This window comes from Haliaeetus leucocephalus, unplaced genomic scaffold, assembly GCF_000737465.1.
Source record: "Haliaeetus leucocephalus isolate CR32 unplaced genomic scaffold, Haliaeetus_leucocephalus-4.0 Scaffold657, whole genome shotgun sequence".
Lineage (NCBI taxonomy): Eukaryota > Metazoa > Chordata > Aves > Accipitriformes > Accipitridae > Haliaeetus > Haliaeetus leucocephalus.
The window spans coordinates 1,351,315-1,373,963 of NW_010973093.1; the positions used below are offsets into that span (position 1 = coordinate 1,351,315).

The following is a 22,649-nucleotide window of genomic DNA, read 5'->3' on the forward strand; positions in this document are numbered from 1 at the left end:
AACCCGTACCCCTGGGCACTCTCCTCCCATCATCCCCCTCCGGCCACATCCCAGGACCCCCTTTGTGGGGTGACCCCGTCCCATCTGCTCCGCATGCTGGAGGAGAGGAGCTCGGGGGTATGAGATGGCCAGGGGCAGGAGGGGACCCCAGCCTGTCCCCATCAGGGCTAGAAGATGGGAAGGTGCTGATGGGGGGGTCCGAAGAGATGTGGCTCTCAGCCCCCCTCTGCACAGGGGGGCCAAGGAGGAAGAGTTGAGGTTACCGTCTTTTCTTTCGAAAATCAGTCCTGCTACAGGTGAGGGGTGGAGGTGGTGATGCCCATGGCGCCTGGACACCAGGGTCCCTCCGGGCGGGGGGGGGGGGGCGTGCCCCCGCCGAGGCTCAGCCCTCACATGGGCAGGGCGGCCGCTGCCTGCTCCAGGTCTTGGCTGCTGGGGGGGCAGCGTGGCCAGGGTGCCTGCTGCGGCCACACGTTGTTGTTGGCTGCCTCCGGGCCTGAGGGGAGAAAACGGGGGTTTAGGAGCTCCCAAAGCCCACTGGCACACTTGGTTCATCTTTCCATGGGGGATGCAGTTTAGTCTCCCCAAATAACACCCACCTCCCCAGCCCCCCCTTTGGTTTTGGCTGCAGTGAGGGCTGGTGAGCACCTGCACTTACCTTTCCAGGCTGAGGGAGCCCCTCAAACCCCCAATTTATCAGGAATGCCGAGGGGCAAATGGGAAGCACCGTGCACCGTGGCCGGGTTTTAATAAGACAAATGGAAGGGAGCTGCCTCTGCCCCCCACCGTGCCCAGCAAGAGGGCACATACAGATGCCTGTGGGGGCTGCATGTTAGGCACTAAGGGATGTCACCCTGGCCAGGATAGTGAGGGGACCGCCAGCAATGCCGGGGTGAGGGGTGCCAACCCAGCACCAACCCCCCCTGGGTGATGGGGCGCGAGGTGGGCACAGGCTCTGGGGGTCTCATACCTATTCCTCAATGTTAATGGGGCAGGAGTCCGGCACGGCGGCTGCGTGGCAAGAGAGACCAGAAGGCACATGGTGAAGGCGGGAGCAGAGGCGGCACGGGGGCATGCACCCGAGCGAGCAAACGGGGCGACCGCAGGGGGACGGGGGAGCTCGCCGCCAGCGAACGGGTCTGGGATGAGGACGGGGAGCCGCCGCCACCGCCGGGCACGGTGTGAAGGGGCCGTCATGCGTGGTGCCCCCCAGGGTTTCGTGCCGAGGACAACCGAGGGATGGGCATGCTTGTGGCATGGGGGGAGCCGGGTCCCCACACGCCTCCTCTCCGGCTGCAGGCTCCCGGTTCAGGCAGCACCCTCCAGTTGGGGCAGGGTGATGGGCAGAGCTGAGGACCTGCCTGCCCATGGCTTGCGTCCCGCCACCCAAATGATCAGAGGCTACGTGGTGCCCTTAGGAAGGGGGTGCACCCCTAAAACAGGGTGACTGCTCCCACCAGTGAGGTTAAGCCCCGTGCCCAGGTGTGGAGCCAGCTCAGAGCCAGGGGGACCATGCAAGGGCACCCCAAGGCCAAGGGCAAGTGCTGAGGCTTCCTCAGAGAGGGAGCAACAAAAACCCACTGCCTGCTGATTTATGGGAGGTGACAGCTGCCTTTTCGACTGGCTTTTCATGGTGAGCTCAGGCTGGAGAGCGAGGCACGTTAAGTCTGCAGATCCCGGAGGGAATGGAGAATTAAACAGGACCACACATACACACACACACCTATACACAGGCACACCAAAATCCCATTAAGAGCTTGATATTGCGTAAGTCACTGCAGTGCTCCGGTGCAGAGACCCAGCTCAGCTCAGCACGCCCTTGGGAGGCTGCCGAGGAGCGGGGCCGGGGACAGCAGGACACAGTCCAGCCCCACAGCAGGGACCTGGCCCTGTGCCCATCCGCCTCTTCTCCCCTTGGGCTGCAGGAGGGGGCTCCCCCCTGCCATTAGCAGCCGTCAGACCTGCCCTGCGCAGACCGGCTCCCAAAGAGCATCTTGGCGAAACCCAACCAGCTCGCCCAGCCCGCTGCGATATCGCTTACAGCTCAGATCATCCGCAGGTTTAAACCAGCAAAAGCCCTCAGGGGATTTCAGGTCTTCTACTGCCTCCGACGAAGCAGCTCCCCAGTCCTCCCCACCTTGTTGCCAGCCTTTTTGGCAGGCACCTTCCCCAGTTTCTCTTTCCAATGCCACCCTGTCCCTAGCAGAGGCTGTGGCTGCAGCCAGAGGATGCTCTGAGCCCCAGGGACAGCCCCTGCAACCCACTGCACATCCCAGAGCTTGGCAGGATCCCCTTGAGGACACAGATCTGGGGGTTTTAAGCCTTGCGTCCTAAAATCCCCAGGATGCAACCTTTCAACTCCTCCCAAAGCCCTTTCCCACCAGATTGAAATCTGCAGAGATTTCACAACAGCACTAGGGATGAGCAAACCTTTCTGCTTTGAGGAACCACGTCCCGTGCCTTCATCCATTACAGAGAGGGCAAAATCCAACCCATAGGTCTGATCACAGCAAAACCTCCCCACGAGAGAAATTGAGGGAGGAATAATAATAATAATAATAATAATAATGTAATCTCTGGTCAAGGTGATTTTCTTTCAAGCTTTCAAGAAAACAGCACCTGGCCCCAAAATAAAAGTCCACACTGTTCTTGCCAGCCCCGTGGATGCTGATACATCCAGACCTGCAAGAAACCTCTGCCAAAAAGGACTTTTTCGGTGCATGCAAACCAGCTCTGCGATTGCAATCCAGCACCACCAGTATTAAATCATGCCTCAAATTGTCTCCGTCGCAAAGCAGCCGAGTCCTGATAGCGAGTGGCTGCTGACGGGGAGCAGACAGAGCCGGGGAAGGAAGGAGCTACCCTGAGTCTAATGAACAAAATTAATGTTGCAAAATACCAAACAACTAACCAGCTGTTACAGCCCTGTGGGCAGCTGCTCCCCTTCACTGCCCCAGCACCCCAGGGCAACCTTTCTCCAACCCCTTTAGGGCAGAGCTCTGCATCCCTGGAGTTATTCCTTTTGGCCCCTCTGCCACCCCCAGGGGACCACGGGCAGCCCTGAAGCCCCCACTCTGCACTCCTCCGCCCCCAGCCCCAGTGCGAGCGGCAGCCCCCCACTTCTCCCAACAAGTGCCGAGGCCAGATCGCCCCTCTCATGCGGGCGGCAGCACGGCTCCCTGCCGAGGGCTCCAAGCAGCGCAGCCGCTGGATGCACGGACAGATGTGGTGGCCAAAGGATAGAGAGCACATCCTTGGCTGGGCTCAGCCCAAGGGCCAGATTCTGCACCCCAGCCCAGGCAGGGGACGAGGCCATTGCAGTCCTTGCAGCACAGCAAGAATTTGACCCTGTGCCAGGGCCGTTTGGGCTGCAAAGCTCCCCCTTCCTCATCCTCCCCCCGGTACAACCAAGGGGAACACGGTCAGGGATGGCTTTGGCTGGCGCCACAGCCAGGGGATGCTTTGCCAGGACCCCCAGCAAAGGCAGGGGAGCTGCTGGGACCCCCCCCCAGCCCCCTCCCCAGTCCCCCCGGGCTGGCAGGGCTCAGTCAGCTGCTGCCAGAGGGTGATGGGGGGGACACGGGGCATTTGTGGCAGGCATTCCTCCCCAAGAGCCTCAACAATGTTTCTCCAGCATAGAAACCACCAGGAACACGTGAAGCAGCAGGAGAGGAAGCTTTCCCAGAGGAAAAGAGGAGAAAGAAAGGATTTCCCCTCCCTCCAGTGGGCTTCACCCACCCTCTTAGCTCTCCAGCACCCACTGCGGGTCTGGAACCTGCCACAAATTTAGCCAAAGGGGCAAGGAAGGGGCAGAGTTGCTTTCAGCTTGTCCACAAATGTATTGATGGAGACCTAGACCCTCAGAGGGCTTCATCTTGGCTTTTTGCCCCATTTCCTCCCCCAAAGGCTGACAAAGAGGAGCCTGCAGCGCTGGGCAGAGGGTCCCCAGGCCACTGCCCCCTTGGCCTGCACAGGGACTGGGGTCACCAATACATTTGTCACCTTTGGGCAACTCTGGAGAGTGAGGGGACACAAGCGTGGGTTGAGAAAACCGTGTTGGCACAGAGCGAACATGAACTTTCACGCAGACGGAGGAGCCTGGGAGGGAGGAAGAAGAGAAAAAAAGGGATGGAGAGAGGGCAGGAGGAAACAGAAATGGAAGGAGGGTGGGAGAGAAAGCATGAAGAAATGGGAAAGAGGGATGAACTTTGGGGCTCTGCAGAAGGACACCCCGACCTGACGTGCCCCATCTCCCCGTCCTTAGAGGAAGAGGAGGGGGAGGCAGGCAACCCTTACAGTAAGGCTGGACTGGCTGCGGATCACATCCCAACCCAAAATACTGCTGCACCCACCACGAGTCTGGACCAGGCTACAGTTGTGCCACACAACCACTTCCACAGGGAGGGCTGGTGCCCCCCCAGGGTGCCAGAAGCCCCCGGCCAAGTCACCCTGACCTACAGCTGCTGACTGGTGACGTGCCTGGTGCTCAGCCCCGTGGCAGGACGGGTGGTGGGGTGCAGTGAGGACAACCTGGTGGGGATGGTGGTGGTGGGGATGACAGTGGTGGTAGTGGGAGAGGAGGGATGGATACAAAGGGCTGGGGTGATGCAGGGAAGAGTGGAACTGTCCCCCCCAACCCAAGTTCATGTTCAGCAGACGGCCACTCACCAGGTAAGCAGGCCTCAGAGCACAGTTTATTGTCCAGCGCTTTCACGTGTGCGATGCCCAAGTCATTGTTATTGTCACACCTCAGACCGAGGAAAGCGCCTGTCCTCGGGCCTGGAAGGGAGTTAAGGCAGTTAACGCCACGGCTCGGCGCTGGGGCTTGCTGTTGCCTTTTTAGTGGTGGGGTGTGGGATTTCTGGGTGTTTTCCTCTCCCCTCCCCACCCTCTTTCAAAAAAAAAAAAAAAAAGGTAAAAATGATGCATCTAGATGGGAGTGGGTGAAGAGTGGACAATAACGCCTGGGCATGGTCCGAGCTGCTCCCTTCCTTGCACTGGCCACATCAGAGGGCAGCAAAACAGCAACGATGCAGCAATGGGCACCGGCACACGTGAACCTGCTCCCCCACTGCCTGCCCAGGGTTGAACCAAACCTTCCCCCAGCATGGCCAAGTGCTCCCCGGTCAGTAGAGCCGGGCCACGGTGGCACCCGTCACCTCCCACCGGAGCCTCTCCAGCACCATCAGCGCGTGCGTGAGAGCCGCAGGGATGCCGGGAGGAGGCAGCAACTGGATGCATGGGGCAAAAGAAGCTGTAGCCAAGCTTTGCAGGGGGGATGGAGGCTTTTGGGGCTGAGGGAGGTAACTGCTTCTTAGCATCACCTGTACGAGAGATCAGCCCCCAAGTTCTTACCTGCATCCATCGGATGCAGGCAACTAAACCTCAGGAGGGATGTTCCCAAATAATCCAGGAGCCCTGCTGAGAACGGGCACAGGACCGTGTCCTAAGGAGAAAGGCCGTCCTGCTCCCAAAGTTGTTGGGATGCCCGTGGGTGTCCACCACAGCCCCCAGTTGATCCCTAGTTGTTATATTTGAGTCTCTCCATCAGCAAGAGCCTCCCTGCAGGGCAGAGGCCACGTTTTGGGAAGGGGTGTTCCTGCTTTCCAGCTTGGCTCAGTGTCCAGGTTGGACGGGGGAACAGTTTTGGCATATTTTTGCTAACCAGAGACTTGCAAACGTGGGAGGGGACACATTGGTGGCCTCCCTATCACCCAAAAGAAATCCAAGGTGGCTGGTGGCCAATGGCATGAGGGTGACCATGTCTTTCCTTGGCTGTTTGAGTGCAAGGGAGGAAGCAAGAGGAGCCCTCGATGCGCATGTATTGGCTCGTGAAAGCACACTGAGGACTGGCCAAAAAAAATTAGGAAAGCATCCCAAAGGGAACAGTTTTGCAGCCCCTTCCTACGGGAACCAGCCCAGACAGGGGTCCCTAAGGGGGTGGCTTTCAGAGGTGCGAGGAAAGACCTTCTGGGTGAGGGGAAAAACACGGAGAAGCCTCTTTCCCACTTAGCCCGTTGGAAACACCGTTGGATCCTGCACTCCAGCCGTCACCTGCTCCGCGCCCCACACCACGCTCACCAGGGTCCCCGTGGCCGGCTGGCTTCCCCCCACCCACTGGTGTTCAATCCACCCATGGGTGGCCCTGCTGTGACAGATGCTTTCCCAGCCCCGGTGCCCACAGAGTCACCCAGGGCTCTCCCTGATGGCAGCCAGCAGGCAAGGGAGCTGGGGCCAGCACAGCATCTGCCACTTGCTCGGCTGCCCACCGGTGACACCGAACTTGAAAGCAAGGGGACAACAACGACCCAGGCCTTTTACCATCTTCCTGCGTGGGAGAGGCGTCCTCGTCCTCCAACACGTCATTGCCCTGCGGCACAGACAAGAGGCAGCGAGTGTTAGCAGCCCCGCAGGGTCCTGGCACCATGCTGGGGTCTGTCCCTGGGTCCCTTTGGAGGAACGACCCTGGCCCTGGGGGTTTCCATAGACCAGGAAGATGATCCTGGATAGGGGACAGCCCCACTGACTGCCCCATCCATCTCCAGGGCAGCCCTGCAGGGACACGGATGCGTGAACAGCCCCTTCCCCAGCCCAGCCCCGAGGGAATGCGGTGCCAGCTGCCCAGTTTCCCCCTCCATGGGCACCCGGAGCTGGGCATGTCCAGGGTCCCCCCACCGTTTCGGGTGGCACCACGGCTCCCAGCCCTGTGTGGGGCGGTTACGGTTACCTCGGCATCACGCTCCTCAGCCGAGATGCTGACGAAGTTTATATCTGGGGACTCCACAGGCGTCGACTGTGGGAAGAAGGTGGGAAAGATGGGGGGGGGGGGAAGAAAAAAGAAAAAAAAAGTCTGGTGCCGGTGAGTTTGGAGGAGAAGTTACATCCCATGGGGAATCTCTCGAACGTGGGGGTGATGGGCACCGTCAACAACCCCCCCAGCCCCTACCTCTCCATCAGAGGCTGTGGCGCTGGCGGCCGCGGGTGAGGGAAGCATGTCCCCCTCCTCCTCCTCCTCCTCTGTGCCAGGAGCAATGTAGGAGCCGGACATGGAGGACACAGTGTCAGTGCTGAGCTGGGAGTGCTGGCTCTGGGAGGAGGCCATGGACATGACGGACTGAGCCAGGCTGCTGCTGACGGGCTCTGGGGGAGAGCAGGGGCTGAGCGGTGCCACTGGACCCCCCCAGCCCACAGGTGCGAGTCACAGCACAGCAGCAGCTAATTGAAAAGGGGGCTAATGAGGAAGAGTGGGGCAAGGACCGAGGACCTGCTGCATGCCATGGAGGCATGATGGGTGGAAAGTTGCCAGCAGCGGATCCCCAGGGCCTGCAGCCCCCCATCTCTGGGTCTATGGGGTGATGAAGCAGGGGCAATCAGTGCCCCCATGGCCCCCCCTCCATCTTCAGGTCTATGGGTGACAAAGCAGAGGTGACACCCTGGGGTTTCACGCAACGTCCATGGCAGGGTAGGAAGGGGCCACGCAAACCCACTCCACATGCCCCCACAGCGGGACAGACCCAAGACTGTGATGCCGCCTTCCTGCCTTGCCAACACCTGCGAGCACTGCCGTGCCGTACCTTCTGGGGACGAGATGGTGGAGGAGAGGGGGGTCCCGGTGCACGAGGACTGGTCGATGGCTCCCGATGACGACAGGGTGAGGTTTTCACTCTCCGGAGTTGCACCACATTCCTGGAAGAAGCGTGCGTGGGGAGGACAAGATAGGGATATTCAGAAGGGGTGGATCCATCTCCCCTGGGCATCCTTATGGATGGAGGAAGAGCCAAGAGGGGCAAACTCCAGCCAGACCCTCTGATCCCAAGCCTCCCCCAAACCTGCTGCCACCCCACCCAGTGCCTCAGCTCATCACCAGCATGTTTCGGAGAGTGCTCACCTCCTCACGCCGGGCAGGGGATCTCCTCCTGGAGACCCTCAGTTCCGACTCGGTGCACGACTTCTCATCCTCCTCTTCGGGCAGGATGGAGGAGTTCTGTGAGATGGACCTGCCCGGAGGGGGTAAAGCAGAGGGGTTCACCCCTGCTCACAACCCCCTGAACCCCTCCGGACCCCCACCTCCACCTCAGTACTCACTTGGAGAGGCTCTTCTTCAGCTTGAGCCCTGGGGGTCCACAGTCAGGAAGACGGTCGAGGGGCGAGAGGGCTCGCAGGGGGGGCATGGGACCATCGCTGCCATACAAGGGCAGGGTCCCCGCGCCCGGGGGGTCCCCCAGCGCACGCAGTGGCAGGGCGGCTGGCGAGGGTGTCAGCGGCCCGTTGAGGGCCTCCAGCAGCGACACCACCTCGTAGCCCGGGGGAATGTTCTCCGAGGACTGGGGAGAGGGGGGAGACAGGGTGAGTGTCTCCCCTGGGCCATTTCACTGCCCCCATCCCTGCTCCCAGCAGGATTGGGATGCCCCAGGGAGAAGCCAAAACCCAGAGAATGGACAAACTACCTGCACAAATGCAAGCCCCAAATCTGCCATCTTTCCACCCAACTGAAAGCCCTTTTTTTGCAATATCGAACTTGCATTTTTTTGCAAGATCAATTTGCATTAAATAAATAAAGCCTGGCCCCGGGAAGCACATGCATCCCCAAACCTTCCCAGCCAGGAGGGGGCCAGGGTCTCACAGCTGCCCGGGGGGCCAGGCTCAGCCGGGCACTGACCGAGTGCTCCTCGGAGTCAGAGGTCTGCGAGGCGATGATGGGGTTGAAGCTGGTGGGTGAGAGGGGACCCAGCTTTTTCCTCATGGCTCGGATTTGAAGCAAGGCTCGGAAAGCTGCAGCAGCGGGAACGAAGGGCAGGGTGAAAACTGGGCACCAAAGGGAGACACACACCTCCCCCAAAATGCCATCCCATTTCCCAGGAGGGGCATCTCCACACTGCACAGCATCACTGCATGTGGGGCTGGAGGGACTCAAAAACCCAAGGATGGGAGATGCCAGCCCCCTCCCAGAGATGCCAGCTCCCCCAGCCCTTACGCAGCCTGCAGATGGGGCAGTTGTTGGCCTGGTAGCGCAGGGTGTCGGCGCAGGTATTGCAGAGGCAGAGGTGGCGGCAGGGCAGGATGAGGGTGTCGCGGACGTCCGAGAGGCAGACGACGCACTCAGCGCTGTTATCACTCACCTCATCCTCGGCCACCTGCCCCATGGGAGAGATGGGAACCGCTTGGCCTCGAGGTCCCCAGCCCATGTAGCATGAGGGTAGGTGCCCTAAAAATACCAGCTGGATGCCCTGAGAGCTCACTGCGGGGTCCTGCCTGTGTCCCTGCTCTTGAAACACAACCCTGGGACCTTATCCCTCCCCTCCTGGAGGCTGGGAGATGGGGCCAGAGGCATCAGGCACCCCATAGAGGGATGCATCCTTCACCCCAACTTTTACATATAAATATATATATAGCAGGGGGGAGGCACATCCCATGCTTTGAGCCCCACAGTCCCCTCCTAAGCCAGCAAGATCCAGCTGCCACCCTCCCAAGGGACTACAAAGGATGGGGGAAAAAGGCTCAATCCTTCAGCTTTCTGCCTCCAGCAGCTTCAATGCCAACACAAAACACCTGCACTGTCCCAGGCAGCTCCGTGCCATGCTGCAAACTCTTGCCCCATGTGTGTTTTAGCTGCTGAACCAGTGCTAGGGGAAGGAGTGAGGGGATGAGGGGAGACCTGCAGGATGGAGGCACGTACCTTGGAGTCCTGCGTGTTGTACTTGTTCTCAATGCCATAGATCTCCTGCAGAAGGTAGCTCACGCCATCCACCTGCAATCCCGTGGGGAAGGGGTGAGGAGCCGAGACACAGCCCCCCCAGCTGCCACAGCTCCTGGTCCCCTCCTCTGGCCAGCCCTCCTTGCCCCAACATCTGTGGTTTCTCTTTGCATCAACGCACTTGAATTTGCCAGTGGTCCCCAAGCTCCCAGGGAGGCAGGAGCAGGGCAGGGGTAGGCTGCTCCCCAAAAGCCCCTCGCCACCTTCCCCCTCAGGGGTGTGCAGGGCAGTAGCTGCCACCTCCTTGGGGACACCTGGACACTCACCACTTGCTTCTGCTTGAGGGGCTTCACGCAGAAGGTGCCATCGCTGTGCTGGAGGGAGGAGAGCACATGGGTGGGCACCGGGGCTGAGCACCCCAGGGACCACCATGCTCGAGCACCCGCCCACCCGGTAGCTGTCACCGCTCCCACCTCACTCCCAACCAGCCCATTTTGTAGCAATTCTGTTTTTTCCTGACACCCTGGTACCAGGCAGGTGTAGGATGTCACACACATCACAAGGCTGGAGACTTGTTGGGGCAAAGAAGATGGAGCTGAGACCAAAGGCCTCAAAAGTGGGTGCTTAAAATCAAGGATTTGGGGGATATTCCCAGAATTTCAGAAGCAGCCCCAAAATAGCCCCAGCCCAGCAGCACCATCCCAGGCCCCGCAGGATTTCTCTAGGCTCTCTCGCACCCGGTGGCCAAGGGGGCAGGAGGCAGAGGACAGCCCCAGCTTGGCACTTACCTTCTCAAAGGTGGCCAGCAGCACGTGGCAGTGCCCAGTGTGCTCTGCAAGACAAAAAGGGACAGGCAGGGCTCAGGGGACAGGCAGAGCCTTGGCAGCAGCAAGGAGAAGCAGGAGGCTCTGCCTGGTTGGTACAAGGGCTAGCACCACGTTGCCAGCAGCTGGGCAAGCCCAACCCAGCAAGGAACCCCCTCCTCACCCTCTCCTTCATCCACCACCGCGTGCACCACCATGGGGTACACCTCCCGGTCCAGGTCGAAGCCCAGCTGGAGAGAGACAGGAGGAGAGCCTTGGTGAGATGGAGCAGCGATGGAGGCTTCATCCCGCATCCGTAACTGTATCCGACCCTGCGGTCGATGCCGCAGTCCAGTGGGACCCACCTCCTCCTCGCTCCACTCGGAGGGGTCGACGGTGTGGGAGGGCACGCAGAACTGCTGGCACACCCCCCGCTTGTAGTGCACCGTCTCCGACTGCAGGCTGTTGTCCCTGGGGATGTAGCTGTCCCATGGAGAGAGGACAGAGTCAGGGGCACTGCAGGTGTCCCCACACTCCTCCTGGTCCCCCCCAGCTCACAGGATGCCAGAAAAATGGGATAGAGGGGGGTCACTCCTCCCCTCCCGGATGCCTCTTGGGGCTGAGGCAAGAACTAAAATAATCCACGGGGCTAAAATAACCCCAGGGCAGCCAGCATGGGACAGGAGTGGGAGAGGGACAAACTTGCAGCCAACCTGGAGGGGACCAGGAGGGGCAATGATTCCTCCTGGTCTCAGCTCTGACCTGGAGGTAATAAGAAGGAGCAGGACAGGATGGGGAAGGAGGCAGCGGGGGCTGGCAGGGACCTGGTAGCGGCACCCGGAGGAGGCAATGAGCCCCCCTCCATCCTCAGCACTGCTGGCAGCTGCCTCGTGCCCTGAGGAGGGGTGATGCTCCAGGGAGAAAAGGCTCCATGTCCATCAGCAGAGCCCCACACCCTGGCCAGGGAGATGGACACACACCAGGCTGGGGCTCCTCACCTCGCCACCCCATTGTGAAACTCCTCGCTCGCCTGGTAGTAGATGGTTATGGCCACACGGGCATCTGTGTCGAAGGTGAACTCCACGTTGTAGTGCACCTTGGCTTTGCTGACTTCTTCCCCTGGGGTCTTCACCTCCTCCGAGCACCTGGGGAGAACAGAGGGTCCGGGAGACCGGCACCCCTCAAGGACGGCTCAGGGTGCCCGAGGACTGATCCCCTGGCACGAAGCTGCCCTTGGCACCAATGGCCCCAAAAGGGACTGCCCCCCTCCATCAGGGGAAACTGAGGCACGCCAGGAGGGCCCCGCATGCCCAAGGTCAAGCCTGCAGCCTGAGAAGTGCCGCAGGCAGATTTCAACTGTGATCCCAAACCTCCCGTCCCAGCTGCAATCCCCAGCCTCCTTCCAACAAAGCCTTTGGAAGGTGGGGGAGGAAGAGAAAGCAAAGCACTTCAAAGGCAGCACTAAGCTCCTTTAATCCTGCAGTGGAGCCAGCGCAGCCAGTGCCCGCATGCGGGAAGCTCACCCGTGCTGGGAGGGGAAGGGGTACATTTGGACAGCAATGGCTTGTCCCCTCTATCTGCCTGTGCCAAGATGAGAGCATCCCCATGCTCAGCATCCCCTGGGAGCATCCAGCCAAACCTGTGGCTCACGGCTGTGGGGTGCCCAGCCCTGTCTTCCCCCCACAGGACTCACTTGACAAGGCGCAGGGTGTCCTTGCGGATGTTGATTAAGCTCCTGAGGGTCTTCACGGGTTCCTGAGGAGGTGGAGCAGCATAAGGGAACTAGGACGAGAGAGACACCAGTGTAGGCAGACGCACGAGGAGGGGATTACAGCGGCCATGGACCTTATCCCCGGACCCCCCAGTGACCCAGCCCAGACCCAACACCCTGTCTGCAAGGACCCAGGGTGGCCTGCACATCCTGAGGGGTGCTAAGGACCTGCAGCTCCCGCTGGCACTTGGGTACCAGGTAGCATGATGACAGGGACATCCCTCCGCAAAGAGCTAGCCCAAAACCCCTTGCAGGGGACAGTTTCACCGGGGCATGCAGAGAAGGGCCGTTCCTTGTCCCTTCGCCTGGAGAGCGAGGGGAACATGGGGCACAGGGCAGGCGGGAAGCTGCCGATGTATTTTTAGGCTGCTGATGCAGCATGGAGCTGCTGGATGAGGCTGGGCAGGGGGAGGCCAGAGCTCCCTCCCTGCCTGCCAGCCAAGGAATGGACACAAACATCCCTATTTTCTTCCAAGGATGGATGGGATTTCTGTGGCAGGGTCTTCTCAGCTCTGTGCCCAGAGTGGGGAGCCGACGGGGTGGCTGGGCAGCACCAGGCAGGCAGCAGTGCCGCAAGGGAGAGGTGTTGAGCCATCCTCCAAGGTGACCTTGTCCTTCCTGTCCACCTGCAGCCACCACAGGGCTTGCTGGGGAGAGGGGACACCCCCTCCTTGGCACTGCAGCCACCCAAGGGAGACCAAGGGCACCAGGGAAGGGATGCGGGACCCTTCATCCATCCCTCTCCATCTCTCAGGTAGGTTGAGCCCCAGGAAGGGATCAGCCCCCCCGGGGGGGACGACACAAACACATGTTGGAGGGACAGGGGTTTATGCCAGGATTAATGCCCAGGTCATTGGCAAGCTGTCACCACGTGCCAGCCAGAGCCAGGAGGGCATCAGGTGCTACTGGGGATGGACAGATGCTCACGAGAGCCAAAGGGCTCAACTGCTGCCTTGGGAGAGGGAATAGGTAACCAAGCCAGGCTGCCTGGGTCCCTTCATCCCCCCATGCTGTCCCCAGCCTGGATGGGGGGGTTTGGGGATGGCGAGGTGCCCGCTGCACCCCAATACTGAGGGGACAAGACTGAATTGCAGATGGCACTTGGGGATGCCCCGCGGGGAGCCAGGTGCCCATTTCCCATGTCCCTGGCGCCCTCGCGTGGGAAAGCCATCGTCACCCTCCCTGTCCCCAAAGCCATCGTCACCCTCCCCGTCCCCACCACCCTGGCTGGGGACCCATGCAGGGCTCAGCGGGATGGGATGGGACAGGCAGCTCACAGGACCAGGCAGAGGCCTGCCCCATCCCTCCTCTGCCAGCCGGGCATCACTCCCCTGTGTCCCATGGCTCTGGTCCCACCGGCGGCATCAAAAGGCCATTCATTTGAAGATGAATCCACGGCACCTTGGAATTGCCACCCCCTCCTTCCCCTCCGGGAGGGGAAAAGGACAGCCTAGTCATTAATCTGCTGTTAATGAGCTTTTTAAGGAGTCACAAGCACTAAATGGGCACCTGCAGAATTATCAGGGCACCTGCAGGATTGTCCCTTGCAGCTGGAAGGGAGCAAGTGAGAAAAGGCCTCCAGGCTGGAGCCAAGCCATGTCACGACATGCCATGCTATGTCGCAATACATCCTCTGCTATTCAAATTAGCGAAGCAATCCAATCTTGTTCATTTGCACCTTGCCCTGCCGTCCCATACCCAAACTAGCCTGTGCTAAGCAGCAGAGCTCACCCCGGCAGGGATAGTACCCATGGGTGCAAGCCCCCTCCTGCCACAGCACCCAGGGGTGGGTGGGCGATGGAGGAGGAAAGGGGCAGCTGGGTCCCCGGGCACAGCCCTGTGGGGGGCCGTTGGGCTGGGCAGGATGGGGAAGCACCGCAGGCAAATTTCTTGCTGTAAAAACTGCTTTGCCGTCACAGTTGGGCTCTTTCACACCCACATCTGGGCTCTTTTTTGGGGGGGTTGGGGTTTTTTCTGAATGAGATTTTGCAAGCCGGATTTGCACATCAGAGAGGGGCTGTTTAAAGGACTTTTTGCATCTCCTCAATTTAAATCAAGCTGAAAAACATCAGAAAAACATCTCACTGCAACAGTTACCCATTTAAAAACACTGTCCATGCACCTATAGTGACATTTGGTCCAGGCCAGCCGCTGTTAAAGTGAAAAAAAAAAAACAAAAACCAAAAAAACCCCTCAACTTCAAAAATCTTTCTTGGGGTTTTTCTACAAGCAGACCCAGGCAGGTTTGCGTGGGCAGGGAAACCCAGCAGCACATTTCAACAGTCCCCAGCTTCCCCAGAACACCCCATGCTCTCCAAGTGCTGCAAGCAGCTTCTCCACTCCTTGGCCCCTGCAGAGGTGTCCCAGCATGGTGGCAGCTACTTAAACCTGCAATGCCCTTCCCAGCCCCTTGGGAACCAGTCCCAAGCTGGAAAATCCAGATTATCCCGCATCTGTGGAGGGGAGAGTCTGCAGAGCCTCTGGGTGCTCTGCACATCCTCAGGGCAGCAGTGCTGTTAATAGTTCAGCCGAGGTGCTCGTCTTAGAGTGGACTTGGGATGCAGTTTTTCCAAGACCCTGGCCCTTGACATCCAAGGAACCCCAAATAAATCCCCCACTAAAAAGCACTGGCCATCTCTGACGTTTCCAGCCCAGCCAGCGCTCTCACAGCTTGCCAGAATGTGAAAGCATTACTGCCAAGAAGCATCAGGACAGGTCTTGGAGACGGCATCAGAGATGCCCAAACAGTGCACGGATTCAGGCTTGGACCAGAAACAACACAGGTGCTCCTCGACCCCTCAAAACTGGCCTGACCCAAAAGCCCAGCCCCAAAATGCCCCCGACTCCCCAGGGCGACAGTACCTCGGTCACAGCTCTGCAGCCCAGGGCCATTGGTAATTAAGCTGGAGCAATGCAATTTAGTTTGCAATGCTGTATTAATTCTTTCTGCTGTTTCCAAGCTGTTCCTTTACCTTCCCCGCTGCTTCTGCTGTCAGGGCGTCTGACTCGGGAACTGCTCGCTGGGCAGTTTAGAGGCTTTTACTGTAATCAAGAGGATTTCTCAGTGCTCGCTGCTGGGGAGAGAAACCAAGTGCTGACTTTTCATTTTCTGGGGAAGCACAGGGGACGGAAAGGTGCTGGCTTTGCCCATCAATGCTCATGGGTTTTGGGGGGTGCTCCTGCCCTTGGCTCTACTGGGATTCCCACTCTGGCACAGCCCAGGGCTGGGCACTTCCCTGCTGAAGGACCGTACGATGCTGCCAAAACACTGACAAAGCCAATTTCAAGGAGGAAAAGCAAACCAGGAAGGCAGCAGCCTCGCCAGCCCAACACAGAGCAGGCAGCATTCGAGAGTTGGGCCATTAGCACCAGGCAAATTTATCTTGACTCAACAGAAAAGCTTTGGTGCCTTTTGATTCCTCACCTAGGATTTTTTTTAATAATTGACACCCCCACCCTCACCCCAGCTCTGGCCAATGCTGGTGAGCTGCCCCACTGAGATACACCCGGAGAAGCAGGGGACCTTACCCCCACAGGTGAAACCCGCCGTGGGGATGACCCTGATCTCATTTCCTCCCTTTCCAAAGGCAGAAAGCAGAAAAAACATCTCCAGGATCATGAGGTCTAGGGACCTTCTCTGCTGCCGGGCTTCCCCATACCCCAGGACCAGCTGGAGCTGGCAGCACCCAGCACCGCAAAATCCATCGATGTAGCCCACAGCCCCCACAAACCCCCTGCCTTTTTTGCTAGAGCTTGGGGAATACTTTCTCCTGCTCCTGTCCAAGCTACTGTGCCCTGCACCATACCAGAGCTGTTCCTGGCATGTCCCTCACCCTGTGCCACCTGGGTTGGGACATGGCTCCTGGCTGAGCTGGGAAAGGCAAGAAGAAAAGCAGCTCTCAGAGAGGGAGTGAGAAAGAAGGAGTTGGGCTAAATCAGCCCATTTACCCCTCACCATCATCTTCACCAGCTGATGTTTTTAAGTCAGCAGGTTTATGCCTGCAAGCAGCCCTTACGGGTTGGAAAATATGCACAGATCCGATGACCCGCAACACAGGTAGTGTGGAGAGCGGCACCCAAAAGCAGAGGTCACGCAATCGCCCAGTCCCTTCCCAACCACCTGCAAACCTATTCACCCCTTGCAACTCAAGTTCGGCAGCGAGGCGAGAGATATAGCAATAACATGTTGCTGTGGAGCATGTGGATGTGGGCAGACAGGCTGAGAGGAGACCTGGGTTAGTCCCCAATGGAGTACAGGCTGCAGCAAGTAGCCAACCCTTATATTAGACATCAGAGAATCCACTAGGGCCACCCCAGGTGTGCTTGGCTGGCTCTGCCCTTGGGGGGTGACAGCCAGCAGCCTTATACCATGCACCCCCATGACACACACAGTCACCACCATTTTGGGAAGGGACATGCCCAGGCCCCATGTTCCCCCCAGTGCCCACCACAACAGGCCGGTTCCCCAGGAAGTTGAGGTCGCTGTTCTCGCCGAAGAGGTAACCCTCGGGGTGCGTGGAGTCGAACTTCTCGCCGCCCATGATGAAGTGGTTGGCAAAGTAGCTCCCTGGAAAGAAACCACAGAGACCGCCTGAGCGGAGGGATAGAACGGGGCTTCAACCAGGCGATGGAATGGCACGAAGCCACCAAATCGATGGCTCAGAGGTGGCTTTGTCCCAAGGGTCACCTTGCTGGGAGCCTTTCGGGTTGAGCTCGTGTGCTGCCAGCCCCCAAGCAGGCAGAGGCGAAGGGGGACTGGACAAGAAGCGACCCGTCCTGGCTGCCTTCTGCCTGTCTTGCCCTCCCCTCTCCCTGCCCGCAGTCCTGGCCCTGCCTGGCCACCCCGATGGCCGAAGTCTGAGCCGAGAGAGGCCGGTGCCAGGGTCCAGCCCCACGGCACTGCCCGGCCCGGGGGCTGCTCCATGCAGCGGGATTTAACGGGAGCAGAGTCACACCCCGGGGGCTTCGGCTGCATCCCTCCCCGAGCACAGCGTCTGCTCCCCTTTCCCTGCCCGGGAAATCGCTGCGAGCCCCAGCCCAGCCTGAGCCACCCAAGGTCACCCCGACCTTCAACCATTCCCGCGCTGGCAGGGGTGGCCAAATCCTGGTCTGTGAGCAGGAAGGGGAGATGGCTCCCGGGGCGGCGGAGCAGGAGAGCAGTGCTAATCTTTTGCATAAACACCAGCTAATTTTCCAAAGAGGCAGGAAAGGCAGCGGTCACAGCCTGTCCTACCAGAGCACCAAAAGCCTTGGGAGTCCCAGGCTGGCTCCTATACCCCCACGGATGCTGCCGGGAAGGGACAGCACAGACCAGGCATGCAGCTCTCAAAACAGGCAGGGTTGCTCCTGCCCAAAGCCCAGCGTCACGGACCTCGTGTGCCATTCAAGGCAGGGTGCCTGCAGCCAGATGCCTGCCTGGGTTTGCTGCAGCCATTGCCGGTAAGGTGGGCAAAGCACAACTGAACTGAGTTCTGCCAGTTCTCAGCCTGCAGCCTTCCCTAGGAAGGATTCATCTCCAGGAGGGGGGATTTTGGGGGGCTGTAGACCCTCCAGAAGGTCAGCAACCCCTCCAGAAAGTGCTCCACATTGCCCTGATGAACACCAGGCAATGACTGGTGTCCCTTCTTCCCTCACACAGTAAAGCACGGAGCCAAAACACCAGCGTGTTCCATCCCCCAGGCTGGGAGCCGCCTCCAGGCCAGGCACTTCCCAACTACAAGAGAGATTTTCCCCCCAACCTGGCCAGGAGCTGACTGGTGCCTGCTCCTTGCCCGCGAGATCCAGGGGCAAGAAGGTTGGGACTTCTTGAGGTGGGAAAAGGAAGGGAAGGGGGAGGGTGAACAGGGATGGTGAGGGGTGAGCAGAAACACCAGGACTCAGGAGAGACAATGATGGAAGATGGACACAGCACCCTCCATCCCGCTGGCCACAGGGACAGGGTCCAGCTTGCAAAAACCCCAAACCCAACAGCACAGAGGCATCCACAGCTCCCCTAGGGACACCCCGACACTAAACCTTTGGGGTCCACAGATAAAGGAGCTCAAGCCTGGGCTGCAGCTCTGCTTGTAGGAACTGAAGTCAGAGCTTGCAGTTACCTCCCAGCAGATGCAGCGACTGCCTAGGGCTGGATCAGTCCTTAATACCGCATTTAAGAACCAAAACTGAGCCCAAAGCTCACAGGGAAGGAGGAGAAGAGATCTAACACCGGGGCACGAGGGACGAGCAGAGCCATACAGCTTCACCCGAAGGCCCCGCTGCGTGGGGATGCCCGGATGCAGCGCACCCGTTAGGAAACGTCAACCATCAATTATTGATGCCTGCTGCTTTCTGGTCCCATTTTCCACGTACATAATTTATAGGCAGCTCCCTGGGGAAGGACACAGCCACGTGAAAAAAAAAAAAAAGCAACCAAACAAGAGCAAAGTGCCTTCGGAGGTGCCCGCAGCGGCACAGCTAGGGGAGAATGGGGCTATCTGGAGCTTTCCCTGGCACCGACTTGGGGCGAGAGCAGAGGATGGAAAAAAGTTATATTTAAACCTGCAGAAAAGCTACCCCAGCACTGGGGAAAAGCTGGAAAATGGAGCACAAGCTCTCTGCGATGGCCCCAGCCATGGTTTGGTGGGTGCTAGGGGCTCCCATAGGATGGGCAGAGCAGGCGAGGACCACGCTGCCATCGCCCAGCCTCCCTGCCATGGGTTGGGAGAACCCATGGGTGCTGCAGGCTCCCAGCGCACCCCATGCATGGCGCAGGGGCTTCGGGTCCCCCTTTGCAGCAGAGAGCACTGGCCCTGTGCTTCCTTCCAGGGAAGGTTCTCCAAAAACCTTGCCATTAAATAAGAGCCTTGAGTCGTGCCGGACTCTGCCCAGAAGCACCAGCACGGGAAAGCCCAGGGCATCGGCAGGAGCATGCCAGCCCCGCTGGGTGCCAGTGACCCCATGGGCATGGCGGGTTGGCAGAGGAGGGAAGTGCTTTTCCAGCCACAGCCACCTTATTATCAGCTAATTATAAATCCTTAACCAACACCTACCCCGAGGGAAGGAAAGCCCATCAAGGACGGTCACATTGCTGAGGGAAAGCTGGGCTTTAATGAGATCTTAAACTTCGGAGGGCTGGCGAGCATGCGGGAGGGGCTGAACAGAGCGGCTGCTGGAAAGGAGGAATAAATCAAAACTGCCTGAGGTTCCTGGCAAACAAAGCGCGTCCTGCACGCCTGTCGGCACCAGCACACGGGACATATCTGGCACCAGGCGGTGCCGATGATGCTGTCAGCCCCTTTTCTCCACGAGTGCCAGGGATGCCACCCTGCCCAGATGCCCCCAGACAGGAGAGGACGCCGTGGGTGCAGACCCTGGTGTGTGCTGTGGCTGCGCCCGTGGCTCTGGCACACGGTGGCACATGTCCTGTATCATCCCCGAAGCCATCGCTGCCGGGCTGGAGTCTGCCTCGGCTCTGGTAACACAGCCTCTGGCTCTCATACGTCAGAGCCTGGATGTTTCGGCAGGGTCACAGCCCTGCTCTCCAAAGCAGCTAAAATAGAAGAGCTCATTTTCAGCCCATCCACACGTTCCTGGTGAGGGAAGCGCCGGGTTTTGCACAGACTGCGGCCATCCCAGCCGGGTGGCCATGGCATGGTGCCGGCACAGGGACACCCCGCGGCAGTGGGTGCCAGCACAGGGTGCTGCAATGGGCACGGCACTGCCTGGGCCAGTTAAAAGGTGACGGGTGCTTCTGCCCCGGGTCATCCCTTCACTGCCCGGTGAGCTGGCACGCTGTGGCTTATTTAATTCAGCACTCTAAAGAGGGCAGAGCCAGTGGCAGCCTGAGGCAAAGCCAAACCCTGGCTGTGGCACTGCTGCGTCAGCCATCACCTGCCATGGCCCTGGGAGCACCCCCCCCCCGGCTGCTCCCTGTGCCGTGGCAGTGCCACCACCATGGGGTTGTGCCCCCAGGACTGGAGGTGTCACTGCCTGGTTAACCCAGGCAGCCAGGGCCCCGCTCACAGTCCCACCTCCTGCGTGCCTCGGGAGCTCGGTGCCAGCCTCAGCCAGGGACTGGGACTGAAAGCCAGAGACTTGCCCCAACAGTTATCCGGCTAGCCAGGCAGTGGGATCCATAAAGAGCCCCCGCTTGCTCTTCCCCCCATCACCTTTGCCAGCATGAGATTAGAGCCACTGAAGTAAATCCCAGCCTTTGCTTCAAAATATTGGCTTAAATAATCCCATTTGCATGCTGCCTGGAGGGGACAGGACCCCCAGGATGGGAAGGGGACATACTTAACTGGGACAAGAGGTAACTGCCCTATTCCCATGGGCTGCACCAGCCATCCTGAGCGAGCCTGCAGCTGAACAGCCAAAGCCACGTCTGCAGAGAGAGGGAAATGCCCCAGGGTCCGGTGAGACACACACACACACCGCCCCCCCCGCCAGGGCCATGTTTCCAAAGCCAGTGGCTGCTTCCAGGCAGCATTCGAGGTGAGAGAAGTGCTGCCGCCACGGAGGATTCAGCTCCGCTGCCTGGCATGTCCTCCCCTGCCTCCTTCTTGGCTGCTGGCAGTGCTGAAGGCAAATCCCCTCTCGGATTAAAAGCAAACCAGCCCTAATCTCCCACTGTCACCAGCCTGCCCTCGTCCCAGTGCAGATGGCCATGTCACTTGAGCACCTCCTGCCCCTCTCTTCGAGGACCCTGGCCAGCATGGGGACCATCCCCCTGGGCCCTGCCCAGGCCCCATCAGTGGGACCAGCCTGGCTGAGCACACCCGAAAGCCCCAGTTTCTCCCTGAAAGCCAGAGTTAAGCATCAGCCTGGCATCCTCTGCCAGCTGAGATGAGTTTGGAAGTGCTCAGCTGAGCGCACTTGCTCCCCCAGAGCAGGGCACAGTACTGGCACCCTCCATCCCTTCATGCTCATATATTTCAAGAGCCCCTAAATAAGAAGCAGTCCCAAGACAAAACCCCTTAATGCACAAAGCCACAGCCCCTGCAGAAAGCAAGCCCACGGATGGGGTGGTCCAGCTTCACCTGGCATCAGGGTGACAAAGGCCTTGAAACTGCATAAAAGGGGGAGCTGGGGGAGCCCCGCGGGAGGACAAGCTGCCAAGGATTGGCCATCTCTACCCCGCAGTGCCCCGGTTAACCCCCATCACCGCAGATGTGTCAGCCAGCTGTGCAACCAATTTTATATTAAAATTTAAAAAAAAAAAGCTAAGCATAGCTTTTCAGGACAAGAGTACGTTTTGTGTCAGCTGTAATTCTTCCTAAGGAGGTCTTTATTTGTAATTAGCAAGTAATTTGTCACAGCACTAATGATCCAAGCGTTTACTTTATCCTATTAACTACCAAAATAGTTAGCTATTAATAATATTGAATGCCGCAAGGATCCTGTGGCAATCCCTGCATACACGCATGGTGCTCCTGGGCATCGTCCACTGATACCGGTATTTTTGCGGCTCTGAAGCACTACCCACCCAAGGACTGGACTCCATCACCTCTCCCCACTGTGACTCCCACATGGCCCCCCCGGACACCCGCTCAGCCTGGCCCTTTGCAGGGAAAACCGGGGCATGGAGGGAAGGGACGGATTTTCCAAGGTCACGCACAAGGTTTGAGACAGGGCCGGCTTGGGGAGCGGGAGAAACATCACCGCCGAGCCTGGAAGCCGGGCGAGGAGCCGGGGAAGGTGAAGTCTCCCCATGGCAGAAGCTGGGGTGCTGCTATGGGGCAGGGCCCTGGGAAGGAGGGATCCCCTCCAATCCCTCCCACCCCAGCCTCCCTCATCCTCCCGGGAATTTAAACCTGGGCTTTTCCCGAGGAACCAGCACCAGAGCGACCGGCCATAAAGCAAGCTCCAGCCTTCCCAGCCTGGTGCCACAGACCGCGGGTACAAATAATAATAATAATATCATTAAAGTCGCATGAACTCAGCCAAGTTTGGGAGCCGGGTTTGGCTGGCAAAGGGGCACCCGGCGAGGGGGCACCCCGCGGGCGGACCCAGAGGTGATCTCCGCCGCACGGAGCCAGGGCGCCCAGCACCAGACCTATATTTTTAGGGTATCCCCCCCCCAGCTGCGTGCGGTCAGGGGACATCCCCGACCGGAGCAAGGTCATGCCCGGTCCCTGCCCCGCTCGCTTCCCTCCCACCCCCTCCTCCCGCAGCCAGCGGCGGCACAGGGACGCGGGACCCCCCTCCCCCGGGGGCTCACCGGATTTCGGGGGATATCTGTAGACGGAATTAGCGGGGATATCCACTTCCTCCACCCCTGCGTTTTGCCGGCTGGTCAGAGCCCCCATGGCCGGGCCGGGGCTCAGCGGGCGGGATGCGGGGGGGTGCCCTCCCGCCCGGGACCGGCACCGGGACCGGCACCGGGGCTGGTGGTGGCGGCAGC

General features: G+C 59.4%; 1 protein-coding gene across 1 annotated transcript; it reads right to left on the minus strand.

Moving 5' to 3' along the window:
* Positions 1-970: 970 nt before the first annotated feature.
* RNF157 (ring finger protein 157) lies at positions 971-22,554 on the minus strand. Its single transcript, XM_010579366.1, has 18 exons — positions 22,467-22,554; positions 16,717-16,835; positions 12,191-12,279; positions 11,496-11,642; positions 10,863-10,980; positions 10,682-10,748; positions 10,483-10,526; positions 10,021-10,068; positions 9,677-9,748; positions 8,975-9,134; positions 8,624-8,772; positions 8,086-8,324; positions 7,889-7,997; positions 7,575-7,686; positions 6,947-7,140; positions 6,728-6,793; positions 6,322-6,370; positions 971-1,011 (listed from the first exon to the last, which is right to left on the minus strand). Exons 1-18 carry the CDS (start codon positions 22,552-22,554, stop codon positions 971-973), a joined length of 1,911 nt encoding a protein of 636 aa, XP_010577668.1.
* Between the last annotated feature and the right edge of the window lie 95 nt (positions 22,555-22,649).